Raw genomic sequence first — 23,282 nt, forward strand, 5'->3', positions numbered from 1 at the left:
GACCTTTTGGCAGGTTAGGTGGAACTGTTGAAAAGCAGATTTGTTGTTGCATTTAAAGGTTAAGTGGTCTTGTTGAAGTCCAGGCTTCCTGTTCTATAACCAAGGCGGATGCGACTGCTATAGAATAAATGTGCTGGCAGCAGGCTGTGCACTTGTGCATGAGAATTGACTTATCCTCCATTGGTTTGTGCATGGTCACTTCTCTGCACACATTTCGATATTGTGTTGCCTTATATCCGTTCTTATCAATCAATTGCGTGTTAATTAATCGAAATGCTAATATCATTAGGGTGCTATTAAATGTTTGTGTATGATTTACAAGCGTGCCTTTCAAGAGAACTGTAGCTTTCGCCTTTTAAAGCAGGACATTCGTTCTATATGAAATGCAAAGCAATAACCATCCATACATTTAGATCCGTACCAGACCCAACTGCCATCCAATGTTAGAACCTTCTGTGCACTAGCATATCGAATGTGCACATTTCTTGCTAAAGATCATTGAAATAACTAATAAACATACATGCCAACATTTTAGGGAAGAAAAGTGGGGAATTACAAGAATTGAAAAAATTGTCGGCTGAATGTATTTTCACCACTGACTTGTATTGAAGCAGAGGCAATCTGCCTGAATCGGATCTATGGTGACAGACAATCAGCATTTCATTTGTGGCAGTGTAATAACATAGCACACACAAAAGCAGAGTTCTAAACTCTGCTTTTGTTTGCTCTATGTAAAACTGCCAAAAATAAAATGTCGAGGCCTGTCATATGCTCTAATCTCATCCTCCTCCAAGAATTAAGGACAAAATGTTAACATTTGAGGTCAGGAGAAATTATTGGAGGGGGAAGATTAGAGGGTGAGTTACGGCCATCAACATTTTATTTTTGGCAGTTTTACTTAACTCAGAACCAGGTTTCCGCATTCAGGACTCGGGAGACGAGCCTTGAACTCGATAGTCTCCTGCCTGAATCGGGAGGGTTGGCATGTACGAGTATACTCTTTGAGCACAAAACGTAGATAACAACCCAGTATTACTGGGTCTGCTGTTGACTATTTCGGATAGGGTCGTGGGGCAGGCTTTATATATGATGCTGTCCATTATCCAAGATGCATATGGTTTGCCACACATTCTTATATTCCTCAGTGAAGGGAGTCTGAAGTTTTCAGAATTCTAGTTTGCGGTATGTGTATTGCATTTGTCCTCAGTTTCTTCCTTTTGAAACACACATATGAATGTTGATTGATTGTTACTTTTGTATTGTCCACTGCCACCTGAATTGAGAGTCCTGGCGCTCATGCATGAAATGCAGAAATTACTGATCTGGTAAGGAAATAAAAAATGTAAGGAAAACAAACACTTTCACATGTTTTCTAAAAGCCACATATGATGGCAAACAACAAATAGATGAAGGAAGTTTATTCCAAAAAGAGGCAGTCTCACGATAGAAACATCAGACGCCGCTCTCAATGTTTTTTGACGAGGAAACAATAAGGAGACCAGCGAATGCAGATGCCAGGTTATGAAAATGGACGAATTTATGGAACATGTCCTTAAGATAAATGGGGCCCTAGTTTGAAATACCTCGATAGAAAAGAGTGAGCCCTGAGGGACGCCACAATGAAGATTTTTTTAAATTTGATTGAAAAGGAGGAAGAGGGACTGACTGCCTGGGATCTCTTTGAGAGGAAAGAATGGAATCAGTTAAGGACATGGCTTCCCACGCCTGCCTTCATAGGTCTATGAAGCAGAATAGGGCGGGAATCTGTGCTGAAGTTAGCCAATAGAGCTAGGAGAATGAGCATAGCAGAATTTCCTGAGTCAAGGCAGAGTCGAATGTCATTCAAGACTATAACTAAAACTGACTCCGCACTGAAGCCTGAACAAAAAAAACAGATTGATGGGTGTCGTAATCCAAGTGGGAAGGCAGTTTGATTTAATATATAAACAACTTCTAGAAAAACACATGTAAAACAAATCAAAAACTGCTGCAAACCCACCTTTTCACAAAACTTCCATTTTCGATTTGGCGTTAATGCTGAGCTTGCAGAGTTTGTGCCAAATGTACCATACATGTAACAATTAGAAATCATAATTTTGGGCAATTACTCCTTTCTCAGGTTTACTGCAGATTTTGTGTTTCCCGAATTACCTACCATACCTGACTGCAATTTTATCAATGGTGTATGAATCATTCAACAAACAGTATAATTCTGGTTGACATATGATTTTTAATGTTCTCTTTTCAACTGTACACTGTGAGGGCTTGTATAAGAGTTGCTCCCCAGTGTAGTATTTCCAAGTAAGACTTCATTTTGAATTTTTTCTACCATGAAAAGAAGCACTTAAGATGGCGGTCAATCTGTCCCAAGAAGTTTCGAAGGGTATGGGGCAAATGGGTTGGGGTGGTAGAAGACTGAACATTCCTGATGATCACCCATTGACTTGGGTACTGACAATGTTGCGTGCTACTCCTTTGTGGAATAATGTATGCTAGGGGGTTACTTATTTTTTGTCATTGTTATGCAAGGACCACTGTACTAAGAGCTGGCATTGTTTTCTTTTGTTGCACTTTGTAAAATCAATAAAATTGATTATCAAAAAAAAAGATTGCGGTCAAAGCACAAGAATTAGTGTTACAAGTAAGTAACTTGCTCTTGGCGATTCCCTCCCCCTCAATGGACTGACTAATGGTGAGGCTGTGTTTTTTCATACAGTAAATGAATTACAGATTAGGTAGGGATATCGTCAGAGGAGGGCATGCGTAGAGTGTTTTCAACAAATGTTATTCCCTTGTGATGGGCCGCAGGGCAGTGGCGTAGCAAGGTCAGGTGATACCCGGTGCGGAAACTTTCTCATCACTCCCAGCTTGACAAAATGGCAAAAATGTGTTTAAACTCATATTTTTGCCATTTTGTCACCCCTCTCAGTGATGACATCCCAGGCGGCTCGCACCCACCGCACCCCCCTACCTACGCCACTGCCGCAGGGATGCTCCAGCCAGGGAAATGTGTCCCAGCATTGCCACTTTTCTCAGGGCCTCGGCCCGATTATGTCTCTTCTTTTACCTTTTTGAATAGAAGGCCACTAAATTGAAGTTATAAAGCATATCTCCTCTCTAATTTTTACTGTCTCAGGTTGTTTGATCATTCCACGGAGGGCTTCAAGAACTGGGAGTTCATGACCACTCACTGCTGGGGCGAGAAAGCATCCGGCGACTGGATCTTGGAAGTTTATGATACCCCGTCACAGCTCCGCAATGTCAAGACTCCCGGTATGGGTATAAACCATGTCATTTGAGCTTCGTAGATTTGCAGACTGACTTAGGGCGTTATTTAGAATTTGGTGGATAAGATACTCTGTCACAAACATGTCCATTGTCCCGACGGCTGTATAGAAGTTCTTTATATCCTTGTAATACGGTGGACAGGATAACCGTCACGTTTGGACAGAATATCTCACTGTAAATAAGGCCCTTGCTTTCCCGGGCTGGTGTTAAAGTAGTGCAATAATAGGTGACTGATGGAGCACTATCATGAGACGATCCTCAGATTGTACCATAGTGCAGAAAGGACACCACATTAAGTCATCATTCCAGGGTATGCGGGGAGATAAAACGGCACTGTTCCTAGGATGTATTAAATCTTTGCATCGATGTAGCTCCCTTCTCAAAAGTACATCTCTCCTGAAAGGGAAATATTGAGCAGAACCAACACAGTACCCCGCATAGACACCATCTGCCTCTATTGTACACAACTCTCTCATGTCATCTCACTTTTGAGTATATGACATATGAGACTGAGGTGCTGGTAAACTTGTTAAATAATTAAAAAGGGTGAACAGGAGTTTGGCATTTTTGCTAATGTTTGATTTGTTGGGTTATTGCATTAGAGAGCATGGTTCAAGGATTAATTAAATATAGCTCTCATGTTAGACTCCAACGTGACAAGATGAGAGGGCGCAGTGTCTTATGAGCTCAGAGGCTGGAGTGACGTGCGTTCTTTCAGGTTCTTGCTGTATATTTTCTCGTTTTGGTCTAGGGCTTGAGCTGTCTCTATGGGACATGGCAGCTTCAAAGCGTTAGTGGCTGCAGGGGTTTGCCGGGCCTGCAGCACCCGTTTTAGCTGACCCCGTTCCTTGAAAGAATGACAACAATGCCGCCTACACACTGCCTAAGGGACCCTGCGCCACCTGATCTCCCCACACAATGCACACTCAGGATAGGACTTGTCATCCCGTCTATGAGTGGAATTTTGGGATTCCAGGAAGACAAACACAGCATCTGAAAAAACTATAGTTTCTGAAATGATCTACTATCTTCCCTTCCTGACTCACGAGGAAGAGATGTGGACAGCCTGCCTGTCACGCGTTGATCCCCTCCGCTTCTTGGGGGTACTGACATAATTCAAGAAGTGAGAAGAGCACCCTCTGCCGCAGGGACTCCTTAACAGGACAGGGCGTGGATTGCTTGGAAATCTGCCCATTTTCGAGTCTGTCCCAGGGACGTTTGCATCTGGCATTACCTTCAGAGGGCAAAGTGCTCTTGTGTTTTTAAAGAATGTGGTGCATTGTATTGTATTAACTTTGTACATCTCGGGATAAGAGATTCATTTACTAGAAGATGAATTTCAGGGTACCAGGGTGTTCACTGAGAGAAAAATATTTAGCTAAATCTTACAAAACATATTATTAGCAGCCGATAGATAAATCCTGTCTCCCATTGGCAGATTTTATAATTAAACTACTGAACTTCAGGCCAGAAGACTTAGTGCATTGTTCCCTGATAATAATTTAATAGTGTACCTCTGCCTTTAATAAACATTAGGCATTTGTCTATCTTACCTTTGTGGTGTGCGCCAGTAGCATGATGACATGTATTTTGCTTCACTTCTAGAAGTGAAATTGGGAAATTTAATGAGCATCCTTGTTATAAATCCTGCAGATTTTTTTCTAGGACTAAAATTAGCCAATTACCATTTGATGGCGCTGTGTGATATACTAACTCACTTTACGGAACCATTGACTTAATCTGAATATGGCAGTCGTATTATGGGCATCACTGTTGCAAAATCCACAGCACTGTTTTTGGCGCCACAGTTTGAAGGTAATTGAGGAGTTTGATGACCTTCTAAAAGACTCCGCCCGTAAGCCTCGTTCCTCTATATGTGGTCACAAAACTCCTCTGGGACTTGCAATATCCTTATAATGTATGGCAGGAGGTACATAGTCCCATATATAATACTCACGAGCTTGCAATCCCTGTATCAGAGCCTGTCCCTACTTTGCTTATTACAGGAACTTGTGATGTCTCTAGTCGTCTGTAATAACGAAATGACTTATCTGCTCAACTGTAATACGTTATTAAAGTTGAGTTGTGATGTCATAATGCCTCCTGCCAGAAGGCAAGGTGACAGGCAGGTCACAGAGCATAATTACATTTGCAGCTTAAGCAACTCAACGGAAACTAGCTTTTCATTATTATCTGTTTTTCTAAAACTAACATTGATGAGCAGAAATACTATAATTACACCAACATTTTTATTTTCGGAACACAAAACATCACACGACAAATAGAATCTCCCTGCCTTTTTCTACACAGTTTGAGCCTTTGCATTTTAATGTGATTTACATTAAACCAATTCTAATATCTTTTCCAGCAAATTACAAACTGTTTTTTGATATGTTTAATTTTGCACTACATTCTCCTTTTATTCTTCATGTCTGCAACCATATATCAACATTTATATGAAAGAGCAAGACACTAAAGATTTAAGCAATTTGTGGGGAAGGGTGATGGTGTGACCAGGTATTTTAAGGAGTAACATAATCTCTGTCATACATTACAAGTACTGCAGTCACTCCGAGTTCCATGACCTTTTTCATGGTCTTTGATACTCTCGATAATGTGTAATATCCTTCTAATGTTAGCCAGGGAATACTTTATCACATATTGCAGAGCTCATTGAAACAAAGTACAAGTATCAAAACTAAAAGCTGAAATAGATATTCAAAGAATGGAGGTGGTACAAGCTAGGGCTTCTAGAGGGGTTTTGATGCTGATAATACTAAAGGGTACCTTAATGGTTGTTTGCAGCATTTTTGTTAGCTTGGTCTCAAAACAATTTTTGAAATTATATACTTTTGTTGATGACAACTTATGTGACAGAAGTATCAAAAAGAGCATGTAACTTTTTGATTTTTTTAACCTAACTCCTACAGCATAACCGCTGATATAAACACAGGAGACCCCTACCAAACTCATTTTAGCAATGCTGTTCTTGCATGTAATGTAAGGTTTAAATATAGACACATTTATGGAGTGGCGACAAATGAGAACTTGTATGCAGATGTAGAATAATAGTTAAAGTGAATTTTGGATTATTAATCTAGTTTACCCAGTATGCCCCTGTGCTCACCTTCAACCGTAATTCTGCACTCTTTGGGTCTGGTTAGCACCTTGGCAGGCATTCGTTTCAGGTTGCCATCCGCTTAGGTTTAGATCTGCGCTACATTGTAACCTTTGGCATTTCTCTTCACTCGAAGGCAAATTGAAAGAGTGGTCTCTTGTGCTCTATGGCACATCTATACAGCCCTACTCTTCACGAAATGATTTCCCAAAAGTGGAGCGAGTGCGCTCCAGCCCAGTGGAAGAACCGTCCGAAGACTACAGCTTGGATGAGTATGGAGGTGAGAAAAGTTATAATTGTTTGTCACTGTTTCTCCTTTGGGAGATAATGGCCTCTTTATGTTAATATATTTTGTATATTGAATGCAATACATTTCCAGTGGCCAAACCAGCAAAAGAGAATTTATTAATTAATACTCTCAAAGTTTTGTGGCGGCGTCTTGAGAAATCTCCTTGAACGGCGTTATTGAGTAGCATGGTCAATTTGAGGGGCAGAAGTGAAGACAAGATAATGGTAGGAATAGGAACCAACGACTAAAAAAGACAATGCAGAATAATGGGAGTCAGCAACCGCATTGCCAGTAAATGCTTGGAATTTTTAAATATGCTTTTGTATCAGATTTGATATGTTTATATGCTCAAAGATCAATGAAGTTCTTTATTAAAAAAAGAGAAATCCGTTTAGCCATTTGCAGTTAGACTAGTCATGCCCTATTGGTAAAGGTATATGATGGCGTGTGCATTATTTCAAGTAATTATCGACCAAAAGACTAATTGGAAGACACCGGTTTGCTCAATCAAGGATGTTTTGTTGTCAAATACTTCTGTAATCTGTTTGCACTACCCCACGTCTTCTACTGCATCATGTTTAGTGTGATGAAGAAGGTTGTTGTCCGTTGACCTTGAGCAGTTCATGACAACATGTGCTTCCAAGTACTTGCAAAAGATGTCTAGGCAAATGTGTACTGTGTATAGAAAACGTAAGTGAAATAAGTGTTTTTATACCTTTGTAGTTAGAAGAATTGAGACAATTTGGACCCTAAAAACGCATGTCTCGAGCATTATTTCATGACAAATGCAACATGACTTAATATAATTCTAAGCATCCTGGCCTAGACTTGATGTCAAAAGCATGCATGACAAATTTCACATTTGAAAAATGTTTTTTCTCAAATGTGAAATTTGTGTATTCTGCAAGGAGTCAAGCTTTGGGTGTACCATTTATTGTAGATCGTATTCAACACGCCCCTTTCTATGGCATGTCATTTGGACCAAGTCTGCAGCTAGCCTGAATAGATAAAGCACTTGATTGCTTAAAGTTAGATGCAGCAAGGAGTATCCCATGGATAACGTATGTTAAGGAAATGTTTTATGAAATGGGAATTGTTAAATATTTCGATGTACCTGAAACCATGCTGGATATAAGCAAAAGGGAGCTAAACATTTTACTGATTAACCACAGTATACATGCAAGAAAGGTACTGGAAAGGCAAAACGTCTCCAATGTGAGACCTGCATCCCTCATAACGCACATTGGTATTCAACCATACTTCACAGTGGTTTCCAATATTCAACACAGGTTTGTTTTAACTAGATTCTGTTTAAATATAGCACACTTATCAGCGGCATTCCCCGCACTTTTTGCGTGGAAGGATACCTTACCTGTATGTCCCTTTGATGGATATTCCAAACAATGCCCTCAACACTTCATATTTTGTTATGGCTTTTATACTGTTCCTAGGAAATGCTTTATTATCCCTTTACAGAAAAAAACCTATATTTACCCAGTGCATACCTGCCATTCTTTCTTGCAACAATTACCCCCTCATTCTGTCTGTTTTTCAGTTGCTAACTTTATTTTGCAAAACAGAAAGATTAGACTTGATCAGATGTGTAATTTGTATGTGAATACCGGTTTACATTTGCTTGTAATGATAGCTTCTTACTATCCTTTTGGTTGTCAATTTTGTTTTGCACGTCAGGAAACTGAGTTGCAATGGTAATTCAGGACTTGTGAATGTAATCAATTTGAAATGATTTTAATATCTTTATTTTTGTTTTTTTTAATGGCTGTAAATATTTTATCTACATCTTTATGGTTCATGTTTTTGTGAACCGAATAAAGTTATCTTTGACTTTGAAGCACGGTCCCTGAGCTTGAGTTTCAATGACCAGTCTTCACAATGCTTTCAGGATATGGTGAGCACATGTTTGCTTGTGGTCTCATCACCCTTGTATCCTCGTTTAGCTTTGCGCATAGCACGCTCATGTTGAATGTTTATAGTTAGACATCAGGTTTTTCTGTTACTGGCACATAATGTGGGTTAAAAATGTCCAATCCTCAGCGTTGCCTGCTGTTCCTTGCTCCAGGCGCTGTGCATTCCTTAAACACACATTTACTTTCCTGAAGCTAACACAGCATTGCCTCTTGAGTTTTGCAATACAGTGACCGCTAGTAAGAAGCTCTTCTCTGTTTTGAATGAAGGTCCGTGTGATTCAGAATGCAGTGATGTAGGGTGCTATGGAGCTGGCCCACGCTTCTGCAACGACTGCCTTCACTTCTACTACAAGGCTAAGAACAACACAAGGTAAGATCTCCCACAGGGGCTGCAGTGGTAATTCCTGCTTCGTTAATTTAATTTCACCCCTCCCCCCATTTTATAATACCAACAGAGTTGCTTGTTATTTTTTGGAAGAACCCTACGAAACTTGTGGAAGTACAGGTGGTGGTGCGCATGGGCATGTTATGGTTTATAATTTTTGTCTAAAACAAAGTCAGATCAAATAGATTTGATCTGAACGTATTAACTCTGGGATTTAACCATCCCATCTTAGAAAACATTCCCTTTGCCTCGTCACTAGATTCCTTCCTACCTAAATCGCCTAATTTAGGGTTAATGTGCATGAGTGCGTCCTGCGTCTTTTTGCTAGAAGGCCTGCATTAGCATTGCCCAAAATTAAATGGCTTGTTGACACTACTCTCTCAATAAATTATCCAAATCAATACTCTTTAAATAGGTATCCTCTATGGAATCGAAAATTCTCACCAGTGGAACCAGGATATCCAGAAACCTGTCCTGGTTTAAGTGACCTCTCAAACCCTTTCCTTGGATTTCTTCCTATCTTAAAAAGATAAGTTATCAGTTTGGGACTCGGAGTTGGTGTCATTGTCCCCTTTTCATCAATCATTGGACGAAAGCATTCTACCCTCATGATATTTCTCTTCTTTTTCTAAGGATCTTATTATTCTGGCCTTAATATAGTTAAAAACATGGTTTAAAGGGTCTCCAACCTTTTCTGTACTGAGAGCTACTTAAGATCAATGAAACACACTGAGAGCTACTAATATTAGTGTTCTACAATTCACATTGTGTTATATGTAAATTAATTCATCCAAGCAAAAGCTTTCTAATTTAATAAGCTGGGCTGCACACAGATGAGCTACTCAGAGGTAGCTGGAGAGCTACAGTAGCTCACGGGCTACTGTTTGGAGACCCCAATTGTCCTTACCTCTTTGGTGCCTAATATCTCTAGGGTCAAATAACTTCTCACCCAATGGATCTATTGCTGTAGTTAATTCCACATTTTTATTAAATTTTCCTCTTCTAGACCATCCTTCTAGTCCAAATGTAGGATATATCCATCCATACTGGACCTTTCTTCTGTCACTTTCACCACCTCTTAGGGATCAAAATCAGTATGTGTAAAACTGACGTTTTCATCTGCTACTTTGGACACCAACTCTTATTGAGCCTCATTGGGCTTCTTTCTTACTGGATGTTCCAGCCATATGCTTTCCTTTTTTATACACTTCCCTCCTGGACCTCTATCCAGATCCTCCTCATCTACATTCCTAACTTACCAAAACCTGTTTCACTGTCTCTTGGACCGCATCATGTATTTCCTTGCTCATTCTCTTTCTTATCAAGTCTTCTTGGCAACACTTGGCAGCACTTTTCTCAGTCACTTTGACTTTTTTCCCAAATATTTTAATATAAATATTATTTCCTTTTCCTGTTAATTCCTGTCACTCACTATAAAAAATTCTTACTCCCTTAAACTTTGCAGCAAACCGTTCCTGACCATGAACACTGTTCTAAAGCGTTATGTTGCCTTGGAATGGTCCCTGCATGCCTATCTGGCATAGAAAAAAGTCTTATTACTCCAATCCTTCCTTCAGAAAACTGCATACATGCTGACCAGATGGTCAGATGCATATGCGCTGTGTAGGGAGCAGGGTACTTGTTGCAGTACCCCCCTACTTTTTGGCTGGTTTTTGATGCAACTTTGACTGAGGTGTACTGGGTCCCTGCTGACCAGGTTCCCAGTACCAGTGTTATTTCCCTAAACCTGTGTCACAATTGTCACAACTTCCGCAACACCTGTAAGTCCCTAGTAAAATGGTATCCCTGGTACTTTTTTATTGGGACTGAAGAAGGTCCACCAGGGCTGCAGCATAAAATGTGCCACTCTAGGGAACTCTCACCAAGAAACTGCAAACTGTCATTGCAGGCTGCGTGTTTTGGTGCAGAAAAAACTGAAGAGTCGACATGGCACCCATCCCTGAGTGCCATGTCTGAAGACACGGCATGCAGTACAGGTAAGACACCCCTACTGTAGGCCTTAAAGCCCTAAGGCAGGGTGCACCGTACTACATATGAGGCCCTACTGCATAAGCAGATATGCCCCTGTAGTGGGCAGTTCGATTACTGCCAGTGCTAGTGAACAGAGAATCCATGTTAAAACATGTGCTGGGCACTGATGAAAATGAGTTTCCCTGCTACTTGATGGCTTCACTGAAAATGGGATGTTTGATATCAAACATCTCATTTTGATGAACCCACACTGATTCCAGTGTTGGATTAATCCTACATGCACCCAGAGGGTACCTCAGAGGTGCCCCCTTAAACTGTATCAACTGCTGGTGGGATGACTGACTGGTTTTTGCCAGCCTAACACCAGAGACTAATTCCTGATCCCCATAGTGAGGGCCTCCGCTCTCGGGAGGCCAGAAACCAGGCCATCTCTGGGAGGGGCAGTGCTGGTGCTGGTGCAGTGCCGGTGCTTTCCGGTGCTTAGCACCGGCACTTATTTCTCAGGGCCGGGTCTACACTCACTAATCTACTCTGCACACAATATTTATATCGGTAATGTAATAACATGTATGCGTGCTGCTCACTAAGTTGAGAGTAGGGTCCCAGTCTCCCCTGTGAAGTGTTAATATCATACGTGACTGTGCGCGCATAAAATATTTCAAATGGGATGCTGGCAGCACGGCAGCAAGGCTGCCCGCCTTATTTTGAGGCACGAACTACTGCCAGAAAGTGAAACTGCCTGGATCCCTGCCTCGGCTTAGCGTAGGTCACCGTCACACATCACAGGTCACATCCCATTTTGCAATCATTCATTGGTAGCGCACTAGCCTAGTGCACTGCCAATGAACAATTGCAAAATATAATAGTAGTCTGGCCCAGGTACCTCCTTGGCGAATCATCATGTTAGGGCCCAGAGTCAGACCAATGAGCAGTGTTTTCGTCTGCGGTCCTCCCAGTATACTACAGCTACAGTATAAATTTATCACCGGACGACCGAAGCAACCATCAATCGTGCAGCAGACATCTCGCGCAGATTATTTAAAACTACAAATGCCGTCTCGCAGTCCCAGTAAGTAAGGGCTATTTTTATGCTAATTATGGTTTTGTAGTGCGAGGCACATGGCTGCAGTTCTTCCTCCAATGCTGCTGGCTTTGAACTTTTGTGGAAAAATACATCTTTCTTTAAAGTTAAAAGTCAGAAGCAGTGGAGGAAGAACTGCAGCTGTGGGCCCCGATCTATAAAACGTTAGTTTGCGTAATGAGCCAATTCAATGCTTTGTAGATAAATACAGCACTGAACACGGTTACACAGCTGATGGCAGAAAAACAAGACTACCTGAATGTGAATTTTGCCTGGAGTGGCACGTTCTGGTAGTCTTGTTTTTCTTATAAACACTAAGAACCCTGAGGTCTGAAAATACTAGAAAGGAGAATGAAAAGGTGGTGTGTGAATGAGAAAACAAAAGCCCAATTCACCTAGTGAGAGGGCAATCCCTTTAAGGACGTAATCCCTCACTCACCCTGGGTGACATGCTTCATCATATGGGATTCTCCTCCCAGAGAAAAATCCTAGTTTCTCTGGGGGCTACAACCCCCTCTATGAGAGGGAGGAGCTCAGGGATGTTTTGGTTTTGCACTAAAGGATAGACTAAATCCACATATGAAGAGCTAGGTGTGAGTGAGGGGTGCAAGGAGGATTCTCTTGAAAACACTGTACCGAAGCTAGATTAAAAAGGTGAGCACCACTAGTCTAACGTAACCAATGGTACATTGCAATGTACCATTGGTTACGTTAGACTAGTGGTGCTCACCTTTTTAATCTAGCTTCGGTACAGTGTTTTCAAGGGAATCCTCCTTGCTGTCCCGTGACTAGTTTTATATACTCTCACTGCACTATCTTTTTATTCGCACTGCACCCCTCACTCACACCTAGCTCTTCATATGTGGATTTAGTCTATCCTTTAGTGCAAAACCAAAACATCCCTGAGCTCCTCCCTCTCATAGAGGGGGTTGTAGCCCCCAGAGAAACTAGGATTTTTCTCTGGGAGGAGAATCCCATATGATGAAGCATGTCACCCAGGGTGAGTGAGGGATTACGTCCTTAAAGGGATTGCCCTCTCACTAGGTGAATTGGGCTTTTGTTTTCTCATTCACACACCACCTTTTCATTCTCCTTTCTAGTATTTTCAGACCTCAGGGTTCTTAGTGTTTATAATACTTCAACTGGGGATCTAACCCTGGGCGGTCTTAAAACTGTTCCCTTTGACCCTCCGGTACCAAACCGTTCTGTAATAAGTCTTGTTTTTCTGCCATCAGCTGTATAGTGTTCAATGCTGTATTTGTTTACAAAGTATTGAAGTGGCTCATTATGCAAAATAAAGTTTTATAGTGCAGGGTCCCCGGCTACAATTCATCATCAACTGCTGCTGGCTTTTAACTTTAAAGAAATATTTATTTTGCCTCGAGTAACACCAGTAGTGGTTACTGCCAATAACACTTGGTGGGGAGGTGGGAGGGGAATAAATTAATTTAAAAATAAATAAAACAACTAAAATAACTTACCTTCAACTACTGCTGCCGGCCGACGCCTCAATGCTTCTCTGCTCCCCTCCCACCCAATCACGACGCTGCTCTCACATGAGAGCAGCGTTGTACAGTTCAGCAGTGCATTCTCAAACACTTCACAATTGTATTGATTGACTGCATGCTCTGCAGTAGTGCACGTCCCAATGTCCATCGCAATAGAAACCAAATTAAGGGATCAAGAATGTGTGATGCAAAGAACTACAGCTAAGCTACCACAATGCAATGGAATTGAAGAGCTTCTAACAAGCAGAGCTATCGTAAACATGTTTTACCTCTGCTGAGTCTGCACTAATTGGTGAAATAATCAGATTATGGTTTGTTTAGAATGGGAGTTGTATGGCCCTATCACTTGTGACTAGTGCTCCCTCCGGTGTGAGGGGAGGCCTTTTTCAGAGTGCAAGACTCCTCTCTTCTGCTTCTGCATGGGGACAGGTGATAGTAACTAAATCTTCTCAACCTAGATCCCTGAGGTCGCAGAGACTGCATGTTTTAAGTCAGTTGGATGTTTAGGGACCAGCTATTATTGGAAATCTGACAAAGAAAGGGAAGCTTTAATGAGCAGTGACCCACCAGACTGAAGTATCTGAAGGCTACAAGCTAGACTGGGCCATAAGGACGGGGATGTTGCACATGCCAGGCTGGAGCGTAAGGGGCCACAAACTAGACTGGGACCCAAGGAGGTACAAGCACACTCTGACTGAAGGGGGATTTACAAGCAAGACTGGAGTGTGATGGGGCAGAAGCCAGACAGCTGTGCGAGGGGGTTGCCCGCCAAACTGGAGTTTAAGGGAGCCACATGCAAATCTAAGGCATACGTGGGGCAAGGGCCTGATCGTAATGTGAGGTGGTCGTGGGGGCATAGGTCATACTGGGGGTACTGGCCAGGGTAGGGCATGTGGGAGGGGGACACAGGAGGAGCTGCCCCTGAATAGCATGTTCAGGTAGTCTTGTTTTTCTGCCATCAGCACACATTCTTGAAATCTTATAAAGTGAAACTAGAAGACCCACAACATAGTGTGCTCTACTCTTGAAAACCTTGTACTGGCTAAAGGAAGCAGTGGCACATGTTATGGGGCCAATTGGCCATTATTCAGGACAGCTCACCAACCTAGTTGTATCATATGCTGCAAGCCAGCCACAGAGTATTCAGGATCTCCCTTTCATGAAGAACTCGTATGCCCGTTAAAAAGAAAATTAATTCTGCTTGTCACCTTTGCTATATTATCGTATTTCACGACAAAATGTTACCCTTTGATGTCAGAAAAACATGCCCACTTGGTGTCTGAGTTGCCGTGAAAATTGAAAACCTGGGATCACTGCTGGCTTCCCTACTTAGCCAATTTGAGTGATCCTAGGCTGCTATTTTCTTTCATTTACTCTCCCTTTTATTCATTGGTGTAAACAAGGAGAGGGATAAAGCTGAGGGCCTCTATTTCCATTCATACCTCTTCACACCTCTCCCAGGCACAAATTAAGTTGTGACATTAACATATTGTTGCTTAGCTGCAACAATTCCATCTAGAGCAGCATATTACAGCATTTGCTATCTCTTTCTTCTGCTTTATTTTAATAGTTTACATAAACAAGCAGAGAAAATATATATTTTTGCACTCCATAGATAGAGAAAAGCTAGAATCTCTTTCTGCATGTTTCCACTTTCTGCACGTTCCAAACTACTCCAGGTTTTTTTAAACTGACTTATATTGAAGTGTTTCTAATATCTGTATGCAACACACATCCAGCAGGTTTTTGGTGTGTAAAATTTTGCAGCACTAGAGATTTTATTTGTAGTCTTCACGTTTGCAAGCATGCTCACTCTATCATATAAATGTGCTACGCACCAAGGTTTTAAGTGGTTTGTGCGAAAGGTGATGGTGTGGCCATGTTTTATATGGCATAAAGACATACACCCTGGTGTACATGTTCGAACTTGTTCCCTGTTAATCATTTTAGCCAATTTACTCCAAAATTGTGCTTTAAATGCACCTTTGATTTCAGTTTTAAATACATTTCCTCAGGGGTATTGGGACCTCGTATCAATATCTTACTTGAGGAAAGCTCCCTTGCTGAAATTCAGATTGGGTATTACATCGGGCTTTCAGTGGTGCCAGTTGAGGATGCAGGTGCAGCCAATAGAGTAAGTGGGTGGAGTCAGTGGGTGGAGCAGGGGAAAGTGGGTGTGGCATCCTACAAAAATTTGAGCACCTGGACTTAATATTTTACAAATTATGCACTGGGGAGGGGGGTATCTTCCACACCCTCCCCCGAAATAACCTGCAGATTAGCCTGCATAGGCAAGGGAGCTTCAAAGCTGCCCTTCCGCCTTTGGTATGCAACCCTGGTTTCTCTCATAGGAGAGGATGCCAATCCCCCTGTCCTGCTCCACCTTTGGCGAGATAACAGGCGGGAAAATTAGGTTGATAAGGCGGTGTGCCCACATTGAGCCAGCATCACCCGTAGGGTGGGGCAGGTGATGTGGACCCTTCTCTTCAGATTCCTCCGTTTTGTGTTGGAGGGAATTAACCAGCCAGGGTTAGGGTTACGCCCACTTCCCAACGGACGTTGTAATATGCGGATGTAGTCACCCTAGAGGTAAGTAGCCCCTTGGCTACTACCTGGCACTCCCTCTAACACCCCTAAATTCAGTATTTAGGTGAGCACCTGGCACCAGAGAGGCAGGTTCTAATGACCTAAAAAGAAAGAGGACACTGAAGAGCCGCAAAAGCAGTGATGACTCAAGAGAGCACCTGACTTGCCCCCAGCACTGCCAGCTTGTCTGCAGCCCTCGTTGAAAGCTGCACCAAAGTAGACTTGTCCTGCAACTGTTGACTCGAAAAACTTGGGAGGATTGCCTGCCTTAAAAAAAGACTCAAGACCTCCCGTGAACATCGGTCTTGTTCTAAAGAAACTCCAAAGAAAAGACTCTGTGGACTCCTTAACTGCCAAAACCAGACACCTGAAGCAACCACTGCACCCGTTGCATTTTTATAAATTGGTGTGGATCTCGTTCTCAAGACATGTTGTCATTTCTTAATCATTGTGTGTATTTTACAAATGTCTTGCACTCCTCTGTGTTAAGCCTATGGCTGCTCGACCACACTACCCCTAATAGAGCACTTTGGGATTGCATAGCAAGCCCCTGTCTACTAGTAAGAGAACCTCTGGACTCTTTACAAGGGATATCAGATTGTTGATATCACATAAAGAGCCGGCTTCCTACACACAGCTTCAGAGCAAGGCCGACCACCCCCAAAACAAACATCAGACGCATCTGGCGCTCCAGCTTCTATTTACAAGGAAACCATGGCTGCCATGATTACTGCTGATCGCAAGCAGCTATCAAAACGCGTGTCGTTTCAAACTGCTCTCCAGAAGTGCACGCTCCTCAGTTTCTTTGAAATAACGCTTCAAACATTGAAATTGAGTAGTAAGACTATATTACAAATTTAAACTGTGTATTAATGCTTAGAGCCTCATCTGAATTGTAATATATTACCATTCCTATTTAAACCAGGTTTTTAGCATTTACTGTAAATTGCTAAGAAACATTTCTATAAAAATAAACCAATACTTCCACCCCTTAAATTGGGTATAAACCTAAAATCAAACCTTATTCCCAAATCACATTCGTATAAATAAACCAACTAAATCTGTCAAATTAAGCATCACACACAAATAATACTTATTTGCTCAGAAGCAGCAAATAAAAGATGAGGAATGTGGAGGACAAGGAGTATTTTTGGGACTGAGGATTATAGATTCATTGGGATCTGTTAAAGTTCTGGTTTCGAAGCTTTTAAGAGTTGCTGCTCAGAAGAAGTGAATAAAAGTTTATGTAGAATGCTAGCCTCCTGTCTTGCCATAAAATTAATCGAAACTGAGCCCGCTTCAAAGCAGTGGCCTTGCCATGCTGCCAGGAGAGGGGAGTTACTGGAGATTACTTAAAGTAACATATTTTGGGGTGTACTCTGGGCATGCTGCTGGCGTAGTGGAGGGAGTTATGGATAATTCTACTAAACCTCTAAAGCGCCTTCATATTCATCAAGGTAGAGACAAAGAGGAGAGCATAGAAATAAGGTGTATAGGTTTTAGGTAGGAAGCCTACAACTGGTAGAGCACGGATGGGCTAATTCATGGGGACATTTATGTACAAGAAAGGGAAATCAAGGACTGTTCTTCAGTGAGGGGCTTGCTCAGTACATGGCAAACTAAGACGTATGTATGAAGAAAGCCTGGCACATAGCAGAAGTGTGACTGTCTCACTGTCAGACAGGGTTAACATGACCTAGACATCAAATGTTGGCTGTGTAAATTTGTTTTTTGTCACTAGAAGTTATTTCTTACCTTAAGTTCATTGTAGTTGCTGCAGATGTTTGGAAGCACTTTAGGACATAGAAGGCATCTGGATAGAGGTAAAATAGAAGCTCTTGTCCATGGATTGAACATTAAGAGCGGTACAAACAGTGTTCATGGGTAGTGTTAAGTACTGGTCAAGGCAGAATCCTTGGTCCTCCTTTCTTCTCTTGTCAAAAGGGACTTCTGTGTTCCTCTGCCTCTTTGGCTTCCAACAGAGTTGGCCATGTCAATTAAACAAAGAGAAGGATTAGAAACAGATACTTGATCCTCTGAATTAATTATCAACAAAGCTTCCAGGAGTAGTATTGTTAAGATATAGGAGTCTGAGAACAGCTAACTAAAAAATTATTTGATAAAATATCGAGCAAAGGTGTGATGCACTGAATGTCTGGGCTGCTTTCTTCATTTGGTATATAATATGGAAATACATGCAGGGTTTACGGGGAAGCAAAAGGAGGCATCTTGAACAGAGATAACCTAAGAGAATATATAGAAAAGAGTAAGGAAAACTTATTTTTCCAGTATAACTGGCAGTATGATGCCAAAATCCACTTTGGAAAGTAGATTGAATAGTGTCAGCCTTTGAGGTCTGCACAAAGCCTTTAGGTGCAGGCAACAAGCACTGCAAAAGACCTACACAATCCTAGTGGTGGGCATCTACACCCTGTTTCCCAGCCACTGTGGCAAGACAAGAAGGAGCAGAGTAGAATGTTATGTTATGTTAAACTTTATTTGTTTAGCACACGTACACCAGGTTGGTTTCTTGGCACTGCTCTGAAGGTGTTAGACTAGATGTTGCTAGTATGCCTGTTTAAATAGCCAAGTTTTTAGCAATTTGCGGAAGCTCATGAGATTTGTGCAGGATCTGATTTCAAGTGGTAGAGAATTCCAGAGTTTGGGTCCTAGGGTGGCGAATCTTGACCACCCCCCCTTCCCCCCCCCCCCCCGGCGCATTTTAGCCTGAAGGATGGGGTGCTCAGGAGGTGCATGTGGGCAGATCGTAGGTTACGGGTAGGAGTATATCTGTTGATCAGACTATTGATGAATTTTGGGCTTTTGCAGTTCAGAGATTTGAAGATGATGCATCCTACCTTGAAGGTGCATCTCTGGGGTATTGGAAGCCAATGTAGTCTCTTAAGGAGTGGAGTGATATGTTGGTGCCTGTTTTCTTGAAAGATCAGTCTGGCCGCCTGGTTTTGAACCATTTGGAGATGGTGGATGAGGTGGGCCGATATGCCAAGATAGAGAGAGTTGGCATAGTCAATGTGGGATATCACCATGGCGAGGACTAACACTGACAGTATCACTGACTCTCTGGAGTGAGCTGGGCGGAACCCTGCTTGATGAGGGTCTAGGTAGTCTGACTGTTCCAGAAAAGTGGATAGGTTTTTGGCTATGTGGGCTTCAAGTAATTTGGCCATGTAGAGGAGCAGCGAGATAGGTCGGTAGTTAGTGAGGGTTCCGGGATCAGCTCACGGCTTCTTCAGGAGGGGGATGAGAAACGCCTCTTTGAAGGCATCCGGTACTTGTCCCTGGGATAGTGATTTGTTTAATAGGGCCATGGCTGGTTCTGGGCAGGCTGTGAAGGCTTCTTTCAAGATCCGAGGAGGACAGCAGTCTCTAGGAGAGCCAGATCTAACTTTGGTCAGTAAATCTGAGAAGGCTTCTCTGCTTATCATTGGGATTTGTTCTAGCTTTTGTGTGTTTATTGGTTTGGTTGGACAATTGGGCTTAGTGCAGGTAGGGATGCTTGCTTTAATAATTTTGATTTTGTCAATGAAGAAGTTATTCAGGGAGTCGCATAAGGGTTGCGAGGGTGTAGTTTTTGATGTCACACGATCAGGATTAGATAAGTTATTTATTATTGAGAAAATATCCCTAGACTGATTTTTGGAGGTGAAGATTTTGAGTGAGAAGTATTCTGTCTTTGTGGTCAGGATCGAATTTTTATTCGTTCTTAGGGCATTTAAAAAGACGTTTTTGTCTTCGTGTGAGTATTTGCTTCTCCATTTCCTTTCTGCTTGGCACAGGGCAAGTTTTAACTTTTTTAGGTCGTCAGAACCGTTTTTGTGCTTCGTGACGACGTGCTCGCTGCAACTTCCTAAGTGGGGCATGTTTATTGCTAACTGACAGGAGCCATTCCGACAGGTTTTCCTCACTTTTATCTATGGAGGAGTGGTTGGTGGGAATTGTGTTGGCCAGGGTTTCAAGGAATTTGGCTTTGTCGATGGTGTTCCAGCTCCTATAGTATCCAGGTACTGGTAGGAGTATTTTAGGTTTAGTAAGGTTGTTTATGGAAAATGTTATGAGATGATGATCTGACCAGATACAGGGAGTAACATCAGGGTTTGTTATGGTCAGGTTGGTGGCCCATAACTGGTCCAAGGTATGACCTTTAATGTGAGTGGCGAAAGTGATATACTGACGGAGGTTTAGCCCCGTGAGTAGATCGGTTAGTTCTATTGAGTGAGGTCCACCTGCTGGGTCATTTGCCCAGTAGTTGAGATCACCAATCATTAGTATTTTTGCGTGGTTTGTTGTGATGTGTGTCATCTGTTCGCCCAGCAGCTGCGGGAACTGTGGCATGGTCTGAGGAGGTCTGTAGAGTATGACACATACTAGTGGGGCAGAGGCGGATTCTAGTTTAATCACTAGATTGTCTACTTGTGGTAGGTCGAGAGGGGTAAGTGCAGAGAATTGTAGATCTTGATGTACTATGGCTGCCACTCCCCCTCCTGATTTACCCTGAGGACGGTTGGTTTGCAGGATGTAGTAGTCAACGGGCAGGGCTGCTAGGATATCAGGGGAGGAGTCCTGTGTTAACCAGGTTTCTGTTAATAATAAGATATCCGGTTTTTCGGCCGACAGTAGATTATGTATTTCAAGTTAGTGTTTGACCATGGAGCGGGTATTTAGATAGATAACTGTTAGGGGTTGTTCCATGTTAGTGGTCTTGGTGTTTTGTTTCTTATTCTGGTATGTGATTCCACTGAGTTTGGGAAATGAGGATCTTTTTGACAAAATCCCGTTCGTGGCTATGTTAGCCAAGCAGCTTTTGTCGATTGCAAGTGCGTTAGAGTGGAGCGATGTAAGTTTAGCCGTGGAGTAGGTGGTGTTGAGCATATTGGCTTGCCCCGGTCGGCCGCAGACAGGCGCAGACGGGCTTGCCTTTGGCGCGCCCGCTGCGTGCGTCTGCTGCGCTCCCGCGCTATTGGCGGCATTTGTATCTGTGGTCAGCCTAGCACCTCTCACTCTTCTCTGATTGGCGCTTGTAGCGTTTCTACCAGGAAGCGAGTGAGCCGGAGTGACAGCGGGGAATCGGCGCGGTGAGTGCAATTCAATTTTAAAATCTAAGTGCAGCAAGTAATTTGTGACGACAGATTCAATGGCAACACAGTATTATAAAATAACAGGGCGGTAGAGCGCTCGCGCGAGACGCAGGCAGTAGCACCTTCAAAGTGGTTACTCTGGCGCTGCTGGCGGCATTTGTATCTGTGGTCAGCCTAGCCCCTTTTAAAATAACAGGGCGGTAGAATGATGCGAGACCTTGAAGATGGTGCAGTGCTGCAGGTAAAAACAAAATACCTTGGGTGCAAACAGAGCACAACTTTGGAAATCTGGCTGATGGACTCATATTCTAGCTAGTAGCGCCAGTTTCAGCGAGTGCTTATCCTTTTGAAAATGATTTGGCAAAGTGAAAAATTGAATGCATGCAAGTGGTTGTAATGAATATGGCTTATGGTAATCTGAGTGCAACATTTGTAAATGCGTCCAAACTGGGGCCGCATATGGATGTGAAAAAGGAGAGGGCTTGCAAAGGCCCTTGTTTAACCACATTTAAATGTTTGGTGCAGAAGAAATAGACTTCTGAGGCACCACGTTCTTGGCTTTTGTACTTGAGGAAAAGGCAACCTATCTTTTGATATGCCATTTGTATTATCTAGCTATTTCTTTTAGCTCTAAGTATATAATAGATACATATTCTCCATTCTTAACGCTACTTGGAGAATGCTGAAATTCAAATAACTGAAAATCGGAAAATTCCTTGTGTATATTACCTGATTTGTACATAAAAGCATGAGAATTTACTTGCTACTTTATAAAGTAGAAGGACAAAATCTTAAGTAGAAGGTGCTATTTTTTGTTTTGTGGCATATTTTTTTTAACCTATCTTCTTAAATGTGTTGTCTTATGTGAAAGTATGTTTGTTTTTATGCAGCAGCCTGTCAACCTTGCATAGTGGCTCTACATACTTTTAATTACTTCTTTCATCTTGAAGTAGTCAAGCTGCTTATATAAATGTTTTGTTTTTCTTTGACCTATGCAGGATCTGTGTCTCCGAATGTCCCCTCGGCCATTACAGTGCGGACAAAAAGCGCTGTAAAAAGTGTTCCCCTAACTGTGATATGTGTGTTGGAAGCCGAAGTGACCAGTGCACCGACTGTAAATCAGGCTATTACCTGAACGAAGAATCAAACAGCTGCATTACTAACTGCCCAGATGGGTTTTACCTTGATGCCAGTAAGTATTTTGTAGCACATTTCTCCTTAAATAATGGCTTCAGAATATAAATGCATTCTTTTTTTTTTTTTTTTTTTTTTTTTATTAAAACCTTTATTTAGCACTGTGTACAAGACAAATACGGGCCTACAACCATCCGGCCGGCCTCGACACTTCTGATGCTTGATAGCAAAGTATACGTCCACTCGGTGGCACGGCAGCACATAAAAGCATACGACCTATGTTGCAAAATCCACGTGCACTGAGTGGCAGGAGACAGTAAGGTTAATTTTAAAAAGTTTTAAAGTTAAGGAGATACAGAGCTAGAACGGATCAGTGCACAGAACAGACGAACATACGATAAATGGGTAACATCCAACAGGAGAGTCAACTAACAGTGAACATATCTAAAATGGCGGCACGAAACTATAATACCAGGATATAGATACGCAGCGAAATGTGCCTCCCAGCCGCTACCCTCCTAACACCATTCCCCCCCACTGACCCTAGAAAAAGACGTAGGAAAAGGACGGAAGAAAGAAAAAGAAGGCCCATAGTAACAAAAAACGTATCGAAGAAGACCCCCCACCCTACACGCATGCCGAGGCTATGGCCTACCCCCCCCCTAGCTACGTGTCTGTCGCCCCATAGGAACCCGAAATATAGAATTAAGGAAAGAAGAAAGGAAAAAAGACCATAAAGCGGGGAGGAGCCCACCACACTGCCGAACTCCCGGACTCCCGCGCCGCTCATACATCCTGCGCCATGTACAGTACAGTATCAAAAGACCCACGTAAACCCGGTGGTCCCGATTCATTAACACCCAGCACTTCAGCACTT

At 42.3% G+C, this 23,282-nt stretch overlaps 1 protein-coding gene across 1 annotated transcript in view; it reads left to right on the plus strand.

Moving 5' to 3' along the window:
* The window catches only part of PCSK5 (proprotein convertase subtilisin/kexin type 5), a 1,432,234-nt gene that overhangs the window by 940,566 nt on the left and 468,386 nt on the right, over positions 1–23,282 (plus strand). The window contains exons 13-16 of the mRNA XM_085633086.1: positions 3,137–3,273; positions 6,543–6,686; positions 8,891–8,993; positions 22,270–22,463. Of these exons, the coding sequence (XP_085489212.1) occupies positions 3,137–3,273; positions 6,543–6,686; positions 8,891–8,993; positions 22,270–22,463 (578 nt within the window). The remainder of the gene's footprint in view (positions 1–3,136; positions 3,274–6,542; positions 6,687–8,890; positions 8,994–22,269; positions 22,464–23,282) is intronic.

The sequence above is a fragment of the Triturus cristatus genome, chromosome 2_1, assembly GCF_964204655.1.
Source record: "Triturus cristatus chromosome 2_1, aTriCri1.1, whole genome shotgun sequence".
Classification (NCBI taxonomy): domain Eukaryota; kingdom Metazoa; phylum Chordata; class Amphibia; order Caudata; family Salamandridae; genus Triturus; species Triturus cristatus.